General features: G+C 46.8%; 1 protein-coding gene across 2 annotated transcripts in view; it reads right to left on the reverse strand.

Annotated features, from left to right (window-relative positions):
* The window catches only part of LOC119374689 (RNA-binding protein 39), a 69,484-nt gene that overhangs the window by 45,213 nt on the left and 10,866 nt on the right, over positions 1–13,405 (reverse strand). Inside the window, exons 4-5 of one of the 2 annotated variants that reach the window (XM_037644865.2) lie at positions 12,264–12,452; positions 2,398–2,448 (exon numbers count right to left, since the gene is read on the reverse strand). In XM_037644865.2, the coding sequence (XP_037500793.1) occupies positions 2,398–2,448; positions 12,264–12,452 (240 nt within the window). The remainder of the gene's footprint in view (positions 1–2,397; positions 2,449–12,263; positions 12,453–13,405) is intronic. The other variant, XM_037644874.2, reaches the window with a different exon arrangement.

Here is a 13,405-nt window from a genome sequence, read left to right on the forward strand (position 1 = left end):
ATCAGTTGGGCTTCCACAGAAGTTGAAAGAGGAGGAGAGGCTGAGGAAATGGCATCTCTGCTTATCACGTGTGAAGTGTTGTCGGCAACACTTTAGTTGCACCAAATCATGTACATAAATAGAATTCGGCCTCTACATTGCCTCATTCTTGATAAGAAAGACAACTATGAAATATGACCCCACCAGCGCTTCATCAACCTAGCGAAAAGAAACACTTTCGTGTTGCTATCTCACAAGAACATACTTAAGGATTCTCTGCAACTTTTTCTGTAATTTCACTTCGAATTATTCAAAAAATGTTTGAGAAATATTCGAAAATTATTCGAAAATTATTCGATTCGATTCGCACTCAATCTTTATTATTCGAATTCGCTTCGCACCCAAAATTTTGCTATTCGCACAGCTCTAGTTTCTTTGTTTTCACTGAGTAACCCTGGCGAAAAAATCTTCTAAAAAGCGAAGCATTCGAAACTACGCCACTGCCAAGAATTTACCCCAGCAGAGAAGTAAAATATATTAGGTTTCTGCAACAGCAATTTTGTACTTGCCTGATTCACCTTAGTGCCACCAGGTGGGCTCACCTATACAACCTCTCACATTTACGACTATGGCAGCCCGGTACGCTAAAGCAAAGAAGTGTGCAAACGAACTAAACTTTTCTAATGTCCCCTTCGCAGATACGCGTGACGACGTGAAGCACTTTGCAAAATGCGAGCAAGTTTGGCTACTTCGTCAACAAGCACAAAAGAAATTAGTGTAGTTTTGGCTTGCCGGTTGCAGCGGAGCAGTGGATCACCACCGACTGCACATCACTCTAATGTGGTCTGACGTCACTAAAATTTTCATTACGCTTCCTAAACAGTGATGTCTGTGTCAATCGTGCTAGTGATGGGTCTCCATCGTGAGAATGAGCATTTAGGCATACTTTGGAAGCGAATTAAAATACATTCTAAACGTTTGCTGTGTCCACCTCTTCGTGCTGAGTGTCCTTGCATACAGAGAAAGCCTACAGCAGGCTTTTTATAGCCTCAAATTTTGGTGACACCACCCCTTTAATACTTAAAAAGCATTGGTCAAGCCAACAAATTGCAAAACTCTGTTAGTATTATTCAGTCGAAGTGTTTTTTTTTTTTTACAGAGGCAGCATACAGTGATGCCAAAAGAAAATTCTTGATGTCTATCAACATTAAGAGACACAGAGAATGAGAGTAAATGTATCTTTTTTTTTTGATACAGTGGACCACGCCCTTCACCCCCACCACCCATTAAAAAAAAGAAATTCCCAGCAAATCTTTTAATGCGAAATGTTCTAGACCACCAGCATTGAAACTGAAGACAATATACAGAGCCACAGCCAGTCCTGACATGGCCACTGCTCGAGAATATCATAAGACACATGCAGTCTGCAATTGTAGCAAGTGATACTGGCCCACACCCCCTAGTCTACCCAACAGACTTGTAATGTCTACCCAATATTACGTTGAAATGTCCACGCAGACCATCAAAATTTAACTGCCCCCTACTTGGGACAAATTCACTAAGGAGGCCATGGGAGGCCTCTAAGAACAGGCCGAGCGCATGGAGGAAGCCAGTAAATTCCTTGACTAGGCAGAGACTTATCCACCTGCTCCATTAAATCGCCCCTTACAAAAAACTGCGGGAAAAATACACCACAGGCGGGGCAGGGACAGGCCCAGAACCTTGTCTCAGGTGTTTTCTTTCACGCAGTTTTTCGTAAGAATGGATTACCAATTCTTCTAAATCCCCCATATCCTTCAATATGTGTTTTCTAACATGTGCAGGCCTTCTGATGCATATGCAACCACAACAGATGTAGGCATTATTGTCTTCACAGCACTTGTATAGAACAACAAATGCAGGCATTCGGACACATATGCAAACACAATGCATGAGGGCACAGTGCATTCTGGCATTTGTAGTTCTCACAATGGTTACAGCAGCCCAGTTGCGTCGAGTGAGAATGCACTGCCATTTTACAAGCTTTGTAGCTGAATTGAGCTGGTAAGTAGCACACCCTGGCATTTTTTGAAGTTGACTAATGGCACTTGTTGGAGCCCCCGAGATCGGGAGTCGAAGTTCAGATGTAAATTAACCAGAAAGTTGCAGCCTGGCTGTACAAATTATCCAGTCTAATAAATATGACAAATTTCATGACTGTAGGAATTCTACAAATTACCTAGGACACCCAGTTAACAGAGCTTAAATTACCAAGATTTTACTGTCGCTGAAAATAGGAATGCCTGCATACCCTACAGTAATATTGTACAAAACTCTATGGTTGGAGGCACCAGCAGAGGTTTATTTTGCCAAATCTGCATGTATGCCAGTAATGAATATAAGTACAGCGAGGTTCAACTAAAAGAAGAATGAACCCACCTTCGCCTAGGTGAAATAGAACGCCGTCTTCGCCTGTCTCTGCTGCGACTCCTGAAACAAAGGCGCCTTCGTTTATGGTCACCACCAACAAAATTTTTTTTACTACAGTAGAACCTCATTGATATGTTTCCAAAAAAAAAAAAAAAAGAATGCGAAAAATATATGTACTATCCGGGAAAACGTACGATTCGAATCCAGTAAAAATTAAGGCTGACAAGCCCATATTGAGGAGCAAGGGCAAAAAAACATTTCTCAAAAAACATAATGGGGCTCTTCGATTTTCAAACTTCTGGCGGCTTCGCTGGCAGCCAGAGGTCAGCCAGCTAGTTCTGGTCCTGACAGGAAACAACGTCGTGATCATGTGTGTAGAAATCCCGAGACAACCTGAACATGCCAGAAGATTGCAAAATCGAACGCTGGGACAGCCAGCGTAAACGTAAAGAAACACTACCGCTGTAGCAACAAACGAAACTGCACTACATGACCGTCAGTTCCTTCTGCATTGCTGCTTGGAAATATGGGGCTAGGTTTGCTGAAGAGCTGAAGTGGCATTCTTGAGCATTCATTCCGGATGCGATCACGTGCGACTCGCACCGTCCGTGGACAAAACTGCCACGTCGCTAATGGCTTAACAAGCTCAACTCTGCACAGTCCATGTAACAATTGCGGTACAACACGATGCGAAATCTCGCAAGAGTGAGTGTCCTCAGAGGCGACAGCTTGAGCATATACCTGCTCGCGGCTACCATGTACAGTCAAACCTCGTTACAACGAACACCACATTAACGAACATTTCAAATTAACGAACTTTTAAGAAATCCCGTGCCGACTGCTTATAGTTTCAATGTAAAAATATTTCACTACTATGAAGTTCAGAATAACGAACATTTCAGAATAACGATCGTTATTTAATTCCCATGTAATCTTAACAACACCTCAGTACTACGAACTTATATCCCGAAATGCGAGGATTCTTAGATTTCAGTGTATCGGTCATGGCAGTCGGAGCTGTAAGGTAGCAGACGACGCAGCGCGAAGAGCGAACGCCCTCCCGCAAAAACCTGAGATGGCGCGGGAGGAGGAAGACACGGGCGGAAAACTTTTTTTTTTTTCCTCCATTGCAGAGGCGACAACTCATCAGGTTTTGTAAAGGCCCAACCGCATGCATGGCACGCGACTTTCGAGCGAAGGCGACTGCGACAAACGTGCTCCGTCGCGCTGTCGCAACGGGAGCACCCACACGTTCGCGACGATTGAAAACTATTGCGTGCACGCAGGCAAATTATGAAAAATTACAGAATAGATGAATGACAACATGCCAAATTTATTATTGCCTTGTTTGAGATAAGGATGCCATAAAAGCGTTTCGTGACTTTCTTTTTTCGCAATCTTATGTTTAACCGCGACAGTAGTATCTGCTGTGATCCCATGGGGCGCCTGGAAGCGTACGCTGCCTACGCTACGTCACACTTTGCAAACTGCGTTATGTTGGGGTTAATCCACGAGGCGCATCTCGACAACGTTTCCTCTTGCTGTCATAGAACGTTTAAGAAAAGCCGCAGCGCCTCACATCGTTGCTTCGCAGGGAGAAGGGCTACCTCACATGGCGACGATGTTGACATTGCAGCAAGCTACCACAGAAACATCAAAACGAACCGTCGATCAAAATTAACGACAAAATACGGCCACTGCCTCACTCTCCCCGTGAGATGGGGCTGTGAAGAAGGTAGTCTATAACTTGCATTCCTTGAAGTACGCACGCGCCGATTGGAAGCATCACGAGCAAACTGCAGCCGAAGCGAGGGTCAGAGATGCTGCCATGTTGCCGGATATCGTCATGCTCACTTCCGGGCGACAAGCGATGTTTTCTGGCTTTCCAGAAACCTGCGACGGCGATGGATGGCCCTCCGCGACAGCAAATCCTGTCGGCCGTCGCTCAAAACTCGTGTGCATGCAGTTGGGCCTTAAAGGACTGCAGCGATGACATGGACGACGATGTCACGGTAGCACCCGAAGATCGCGACGAGTCCGTGTCGGCCACAGATGCGTTAGACAACTTGAGGAAACTCCGCATATTCATAGAAAAAAGCGGAACAGCGACCGAAGCGGCGCATAAAAATGCAGACGGTCTAGAATCGTTCGTGGTGCAGAGTTTGTGCTGCACCCGTCAAAAAACGATCATGGACTATTTCAAATAAACGTGCCTTGTCTGACGTTCACATGTGCATTGTTGTGAGAAACGAGTTCAAGGACGCACCGTTGCAAACGTAGGACGTTTGCGTTACTGAAATTCTATTGTTATGGTAAATTTTTGGGCTTTCACTATAACGACCTTTCAGAATAACAAACATTTTTCCGCGGTCCCCTGATGTTCGTTATACAGAGATTTCACTGTACTACTACATTGCACACATGCATTGATCAGTTTGCGTTTTGTCTTAAGGGGGGACGTGCCTTTCGGAACGAACTTTCTTGTTTCTGGTTAGATCTTGATGAAAATTGGCACAAAAACTAAAAATGACCTCATAATGCTTCCATAAACATTTCAAGATGATATCACGAAAACTTCCCGAGAAACAAATAATTTCATTACTGGACCTCGTGGAGCAGCTGGAGAGTTTAAAAAATGACATAAAAAGTTGGTAAACACTGTGTGCAGAGGCGAATGTGTGCTGAAGGGGGCTGCGTTTTCAAAATAATTTTTTTGCAACACTAAAAATTGTAGTTAGTGTTTTCTCCACTGATACTTCAATGAGCACATTTGCACTACAAGCAAGAAACCCTACCAAAAATTTTTAAAAGACTAAATTAAGAAAATAAGAACGCAGCCCCCTGAAGCACAGTTCAAGGAGCATTACAAAAGAAACAGAATCAAAATCTGTCAAGTAGTTGCGAAGGTATCTGCTCCACGAGCTGAGCAACATGCCAAAAAAGCAGTATTGAGAAAACGAGGTTCAAAGTTTTGCGTCATGTTTACATGCCTAATAGGCACCAGGGTTGTAGTCTTTAGTGTCCTTTGCAGTGCGTCGTCGCTTGGCCATCTGACCTTTAGCCTGATGAGCTTTCGCAGCCTTTTTTTTCCCGCATGGCATCTTTTTCGGCTGCTCTACGAAGTGCATGGCGTCCAGGTTGGAGACCAAGAGATGTGCAAAATTGGGTGTAGGCTTGGAGGTTTTGTGGTGAATTCCCCTATGTGATACATTCATCACAGACCAAAAATCGCTGAGCGCAGCTGATCCCTTTCCAATCGTTCTTATAGCTGCAACTTGCTGTTTTCCATTCGCGGCGACGACCACGCATTTTTCGCGTCCGCGCCGCAAGTAGTGCAGGTAAGCACCATTTTTACCGCTAACCCGTGCTTAGTTCCGTGCTTCATCTTGAGTCCCGGCTCTTTGCACTGCGGGCACAGGGCACCGCCAAACTGACCATTCAGGGCCGCGCGTTGCACGAGCAAAAACTCATCTTCGTCTTCCGCTTCGATGTCACTCTCGTCCCCTTGGTCCATCAGTGACATCTTGCGCTCCGTCGCAGACACTGCTCTTGGGGACTCCTGAACAGCCGCAGCGCGTTCGCGAGATGCCTCCGCTGACACGAAACGAGGCTGTGATCGGGCCCAAATCGTGCTACTGGTGGTGCTGGTAGACGGCCTCGCATCCTCGCGCGAAGTACTTGGCTGAGCATCCGCGATGTCTACATCCTCGCGCGAAGTGCTAGGCTGAGCATCCGCGACGTCTACATCCTCGCGCGAAGTGCTAGGCTTAGCATCTGCGATGTCTGCAGCCTGCGCGGAACGACGAACGAATGTTTCCTCCGACGGCACAAAGCACTGTTTCGTCGATGCTCGCGGACGATGCTCCGTGCGTGCTTGTGCTCGGCTGCAAGTCCTCGTCGTGCCGCACGCCGCCGTCGCTGCTCGCAGAAGTCGCCGGACTGAATTTCTTTTTCACGATCGGCGGCTTCGGCTTACGAGCACCAAATCGCTGCGCAGTCTTGCATTTCTTCTTGAACGATCGCCGGTCCATGATCGCATGCAGGAACCGCGATGCGCCAAACTGGACAACGTTTTTCTCCTTTCACGAGCACTGGCCTTATCGCAGCGCGATGCGATCTCGAAACCACGCCGCGACGAGTTGAAAACACACGCAGTAAGCGGCCCGTCAGGGCTGTCGGCGCATAGAGCAGACGACCTTTGCGCCGATTGCTACAAGCGACCGCCCGGGCAACCAATGCGGAGCCGCCGTACAGTCACATGACGCGCGTCGCCAATCGGAAACTGTCGTGATACCTTTAAACTTTGGCTTGCTGTGCGCTTGCTCTTGCCTGGTTCAGCCGGCCGAGGCGGCAAATTTGAAACGGAAGAATCGCGCTACCCATAGAAACAAAGATGGCGGCGCTAGGTTACGTGGATGCGGAGATATCGCGGCTCGAAAAACGCCGTTTTTTCGCAATTTCCGTGAAGTTCATCGCCACCCTAGCTTCGATAAACATTTTTTGCGTCATTTCTACGCCGTTTTCAGGGACGAAACTTTGAAATTAGATAGAAAAGGGGTCACGGAATGTGAAAATGAGATTTTCAAAAAATCGATTTTTTGGCCAAATTTCGCGATGCCAAAGCCGCGTCCCCCCTTAAGACATGCGGCGGTATGTTCGCTGCCATTCCCAATCACACCATCTCGCACGGCGGTCCATAGTCCTGGCGACCAGCGGGTAGCCAGAACTGTCCAGCTGGAGGAGAACGGAAGTGCGCCGCTGCGTGGAGCAACTCAAAAACCATGCTGAAAACGAAAGTTCTCTAGGAGAAAAGTGTGAAGGAAATGACATCTTATTGGCCATATGCACTGAGCGTAATGGTGGCGCTGCTATGGTTACGTGGCACAGCATGTGGTGCAGCGGCGGCAGCATGTGCGAAGCGCAGGTCTCGTCCCGAAATGTGGCGGACTGGAAGTGTTTAACAGCATCCATTCTTTGTGCTGCACTGTTAGCTCCGCAGTCTTCTCCCAGTTGTGGTTGTAGCCATGGGGTCTGAACAAAAGTGTGTGGAAAGAGTGCGTATCTGCGTACCGTGTTGTGGATGAAGGATTTGCAGTGCTCAGCGCAGCGCAGCTTTTCAGTGCAGTGCTCACTGTGCTACAGAAAAGAGACATTCTTCGAAAGCCGTTTGAAGATTTTCACAGCCCCCGTGGCCGCCTACTTTCAGTCGGTGTGCGGCTGACAGAGAGCTGAGGCAATGGCTGAGGGGGTGATCGAGCTATTCGGAGAAGACGCGGAAGGGATGACTGAGTAATTTGGAGAGGACGCGGAGGTAACAATTAACCCTTTGCGGTCCAAAACCTTTACCCACTTTCCGGCTCTAGCGGTCCGAAACTATTTCGCCAGTTTCTGGCGCCGCGAATAAAAACACAAGCTGTGGAAGAGAAACGCACAGGATATTTATTTTTGCTCCTGCATTCTGCAGGCAACTCTTTTAGTGATATTTGGGCAACGTATGATACCGCTCAAAGCATTCCCCTGTGTGCAGGCCAGGGTTATTACTGCAGGTTTCCACCGCCGCCGTCGTCGTCTTCGTCACTCACTTCTGTCGAATCACTGTCATCACTGTCTGGTGGAGGCACGTAATTCTCTTCGTCACTAAAGTCATCCTCGCTTTCGCTAAAAGCACCGCCGTAAAACGCATGCGGTGAAAACGTGGCCATGCTTCTCAGCGAACCGCGCGCGCGAGTGGGTACGCTCTAGGCCCCGTGCTGATCGTAGTGCTGCACCCTAGTGTCAAAAAAGTAAAACCTCAACAAACAAAGCTCACTTATTCCTCAAGAGATGGCCCTTCATGTATACAAAAAATGCGCGCGACTCGCGGTGAGAAAAGAGCAAAATTTAAACCACGAACACCCTTGTCGGGCGGGGCCCGACAGCGGACCGCTACGGCCGTGTTGCGTTGTCGGGCGCTGCCCGACAACGGACCGCAAGGGGTTAAGGGGATATGTGGGCCTTTGAAAAATATTTTTCAAAATTTGAGTTAGAATGATGAAAATTTCAAGGTTTATGTAGTTTTCTATGCTGAACTTAAATACACAGCTTGTTTTAATGTATGTTATACCATTCTTCCTTAACAGAGACATTTTGGTAAAAATCTTTTGTCATCTTTCCAAAAAAATGTACTGCATAGTTATTGCTAAACTCTATGTCATTATAACCTACTGTAACCAAGGAGTGCCAAGCAACAAGTTTCATCATTCTAGCTTGTCTAGAACGAAAGTTGTAGGCATTTGAAGTTCATGTTTGCAGTACCAGCTCGATTACTTTGATCAAAAGTGACATTTGTTTTAATAAATAACATTATCTTGCATTACTTGGTAGTAATACGGCACTTACCAAACACTCAGGTTCTAAACAAAAGAAGAATGATTAAAATTGGACTTGTGGAAGCTGAGAAAACGTGATCGGAAGATTGCACACTGGCTGAAAAAATGAAACTTGAGAAAATCAGAAAAAACGCAAAGCATTGTTTTTAAGAGTTGTGCAACCAACATAGTAGGTTTATTTGATAGCAAACTCATTAATATGCCCCAGGTGAATAATCACTGCATGGTTTTGCTTGGTGACGCCGCTTTGCTGCTTGAAGGAAGCTGGCCGAAGCTGCCCTCTTCCGCTCTGCACTAGCGAGACGTTGACAGTCTTTCTCTTCTGCCCTTTGGATGCCCTTGCTGCTTTGCTGTATTTGCATTTCTTGCAGAATCCGAGAGGAAGCTTCTTTCATGCCGGCATTGTACCTCATGACTGCCTCTGCGACCGCAGTTTCTACTGCAACTAGGGAGGCATGTTTAGTCTTTGGCATGAGAGACCAGATCACAGAATGCAGAGATTCGTTCGCATTTTGCATCTTGCCTCGGTGGCAGCGCTCCAGGAGTCTTTTGTCAGCAAGTCGTTCATAGACAGGCAGGAGCGCCTTGCTGACATGTTCTGGCAAGCTCCGGTGCTTTGGAAGTGGCTCTCCTCTAGCAGCAGCAGCATTTTGCTTGCACCACGAGTTTGTACCACTTGGGCACAGGCTGTGGTTTGGGTGCTCATCTGTCGAAGATATATGATAGTATGTTGCCATTACGGCTTTGTGCATACTATCTACATTGCCCACATTAGACTTCAGTGCCCAGCTATAATACTTAGTGAGCTTTGTAATGAGCTCACCTGTCAGGCGGCCTTTGCCACTCGAACCCCCACCATGCTCCGTTTTGTGCTTCTGGATGAGGTTGCGAAGGGCAGTGCCCATCCGCTTCTGCACATGATTAATGCAATCTTCCTTTGCAATGTTTACGTAACCATAAACTTTGGCGTCTTCGAGGGCATGGAAAGATCTACTGTCACCATCACAAAGTATTGTGGTGTAGCGCAACCCATGACGTGCCAGGGAGCGCTCAAAGAGGGCAACAGCTGCCTCTGGTTCCATCTGGCCAGACTTACTTTCGGTATTTTTTTGGCACGCATGATTGGCTTTCCAGGCACTGTACCCAGGATCATTTTCTGGTGGTGCACGTTTGCAGCCAAGGCAGAAGTTTGACAGTACCTTGAAGTCAAGCACATACCCCGAAAATAGCTCTATTACCGCACCCACACCAATATGAGACAGGTGGCCCCTAGTCATCCAACTGCCGTCGAAACAAACCGCGATGTTTCCAGTATTCCCGAAATGGAGCGTTTTGTACAGTTCCTTCACTGCTGAAGCAGAGTCAGACATCACCCCTTTGCAAGCCTCCATTGCAGCTGGGTTGAGCCTTTCCTTCAGGTGTCCTTGATATGTTTTATGATGCAGGCCTCTGTGGGATATTCCCATAGCAGAAAATAAGTCATTGAGCGCTGTTTGCCCACTACCGGTGCTTTGAACTGCACGGGCCGCGAGAATGTTGATCTCGAATGGATTGCACTTTGCCGTTCCAGACACGCACCGCGAGCTCCACTTCGCCTCCAAAACGCCGCAACTGTCACATTCCAGGCTCAATTGCACCGCGATGCCGTAATCTTTCGCACCCTCTGGAAATGGAAAGGGTACCTCCGCACTCGTTGCACTTAGCCCTGCTGCACAGCAGATAACCATGAATGTTTCAGACTAGAGTTCAGACTCGGCCACTGTAAATGCACACGGCAGCACATTAAGCCAGAATCTTTTGTTGACGGATAAAACCATGAAAATGAGAACAGCGTCATCCACAGAACCATAATCACAGTATGTGATTCCACTGTCACCAACAGTTAGAGGCGTTAAATAACTAAACATACGAAGCACACTTTCATGATGACTCACAAGCATCAGAAACGCTGACGTTATCAGACCGCAGGAGGCATAGGAACCCCAATGATGAAGCGGATCAGTCAACATTGTCGTTAAATCACTGAAGAAGTGTTCAATCCCAAACAACTTGGACGGCATGGAAGACGATCTGTTGTGGGTTACCAAAAGCAGCGGCTCAAATGGTGCAACAGACTCCAGTGGTGCAACCAACTCCAGTGGCAGTGAGAGTGAGCAACTTAAGTATCAGGCACAAGTGGTGGGTTCATTTTCTGCACCTATTTTTATTTTTATTGTTCTTTTTTTTAAATAAGATCCGATTTCTCACACCCAGCTCGTCAAAATATTGCCGCGAAGAGGGGCTGGGCCACGTGGCCATTTTTCAATTTTTCTAATCCAAGCACCCCCCCCCCCCCCCCCCTTCACTTTTAGTATCGCAATCGTGAAAAAAGGGTGGTGCTTAGAATACACTAAATAAGGCACATCTCTCCTGCAAAGTGATATGGGCAGTAAGGACGGCAAATGTTTTATAACAGAATAAATTGGGCCCCACCTTCAACTGTGTCGTAACAAGGTTTACCATATTTACTCGAATCTAACGCGCACCTTTTTTTCGGCAAAACGAGTCGAAAAATCGCATGCGTGTTAGAATCGAGTACCGAAAAAAAAAAAAAAAAAAGAAACTCGGTTATCGTATTGCCATCGGCATTTCAAAATGGCCGCCTCCTACGCACCTCGGCCATTTCTGTCATTGTTTCAGTTCGTACGTGTGCTGAGGAGTTTGTCATCCCGTTCTACATTCGCATCGGTGGCATGGAAGTGCCCACTCCAAATACTCGATGAGTGCACAACGATGTCGCATTTCAAAGAAAAGTTATTACATGTGCAGAGACGGATGGAAATTGGGCCGCATCGCGGTCGTTCGGAGTTGCCGAAACGTGCGTGCGAGACTGGCGCAAACAGAAGCAGAAGATTGTTTTACAGCAAAGCTTCACGAAAAAGTTTCTGTGGACAAAAGCAGGGCCGGTTTGCCGAAATCGAAGAGCGTTGACAGCGACGAAGACTGATCCATTATGCGACTCGTATCGCCGCCGTAGTGGTGACAGTTTCAGCGGCAAGGCCCGCCGTTTGACTTTGTGTTTTCTTTTTTTGAAACTTTAGTTCTTTAAAAGCCAAATACTTCTTCTTCTGAATGTGCGAAGGTGGACTCCTACGGACTTCTTTTGTTCATTTCTCTCACGAAAAATGGGTGCGCGTTAGAATCGATGTACTTTTTTTTTTGGTCGCGGAAAACGGGTGCACGTTACAGTCGAGGGCGCGGTAGAATCGAGTAAATACGGTAACTGCACTGGAGTCACTCCTGTGCTCACCATACAGGTTCAGTGCGTGCGAGACAGCTAAGGCGAATTTCAGAATTTAAATAACAGTCTTGTACAATGCAAACGCATAGGAACCAGTCAAGACCTCCTGCCGAGATCAAACTAAGAGAAACCTACTGTGTGGAATTCTAGTGCACATAAACTAACAGAATATGACAAGAAAATACTGCAGTTGCAAATTTATACAAAAAATTACACCAAGTGCTTACCGGCTTCGTGGCCGGGGAGGCAGCGGTGGTCCTCGTCGACGTCCAGGGCTGCGCGAACGCCGCCGCCTTCGCTCTCGAGACCGGGACCTGGAACGGCGCTTGTCCCTGCCACGGCTTCGGCTCCTGTGACGTCCATGACCTCGGCTCCGGCTACGGCTCCGACTGCGCCTTTTCTTGCTGCTGCTGCCACTGCGCACAAGGAACAGCAGAGATGATATATTTATGGCAAGTAGACTCACAAGGCAAAAGCAAATTACAGCAGAATCTCGGTGATACAAATCTCGCCAAGTCACAAAAAATATTCGTGTTAGCCGAAATTCATATGACCGAAAAACATGAAAAACTAAGATGCCAAATTAGTGTGCCGGTATGCTACAAGTATGCGACAAAGGAAAACTGTTGTGTGTTTTTATTTATTGTATCTCACGGCCGCAGCAACGCCATAGACAGCTCTGAATGATTGCCAGTGAAGTTTTCAGACATCAGCAATCATAGTATTAATCATAATTATATGATGCATGCCTGCACGTGTATTTAAGGGACAGAATGAGCTATGTCCCGTAAAAGCTAGCAGCCCCTTACCAATCTTAACACACTTTTCCGCATGACACCAATGTACTGCTGTGAAAGTGACTAAATAAGTGCTCCGCACACAGCTGACCAAGGTCAGAAAATTTCAGAACCGCTGTCTTCTTATAATTATTTTCTTTTCGTGGTGGAGGTGTGGCCATTTTTCTGAACATTTATAATATCCGTCATTTCATGTGCCGAAACCATGATTATGAGGCACACCGTAATGAAAGGCTCCAGGAATTTCGACCATCTGGTGTTCTTTTTTAACATGCAGTGACATCACTTAGTACATGAGCCTCTAGCATTTCGCCTCTATCGAAATGTAAATGCTACGGCCGGGATCGAACCCATGACTTTTGGGTCAGCAGCTGAGCACCGTAATCACCTCATGTATGACGTGATTTGGTAGGACGGTTACAGCAAGTATTGCTATTTTGCTAGTGTCAGCGGTTGACCCATGTCAATGAGAGGCAATAACCTACACCGTGCCACTTTGCGTTTCTCACTATTTTGCCAACATCACTACTGTTATAGCCAAGGTCAACGGCAACGTGCCACTGACACCAACG

This window comes from Rhipicephalus sanguineus, chromosome 1 (genome assembly GCF_013339695.2).
Source record: "Rhipicephalus sanguineus isolate Rsan-2018 chromosome 1, BIME_Rsan_1.4, whole genome shotgun sequence".
NCBI lineage: Eukaryota > Metazoa > Arthropoda > Arachnida > Ixodida > Ixodidae > Rhipicephalus > Rhipicephalus sanguineus.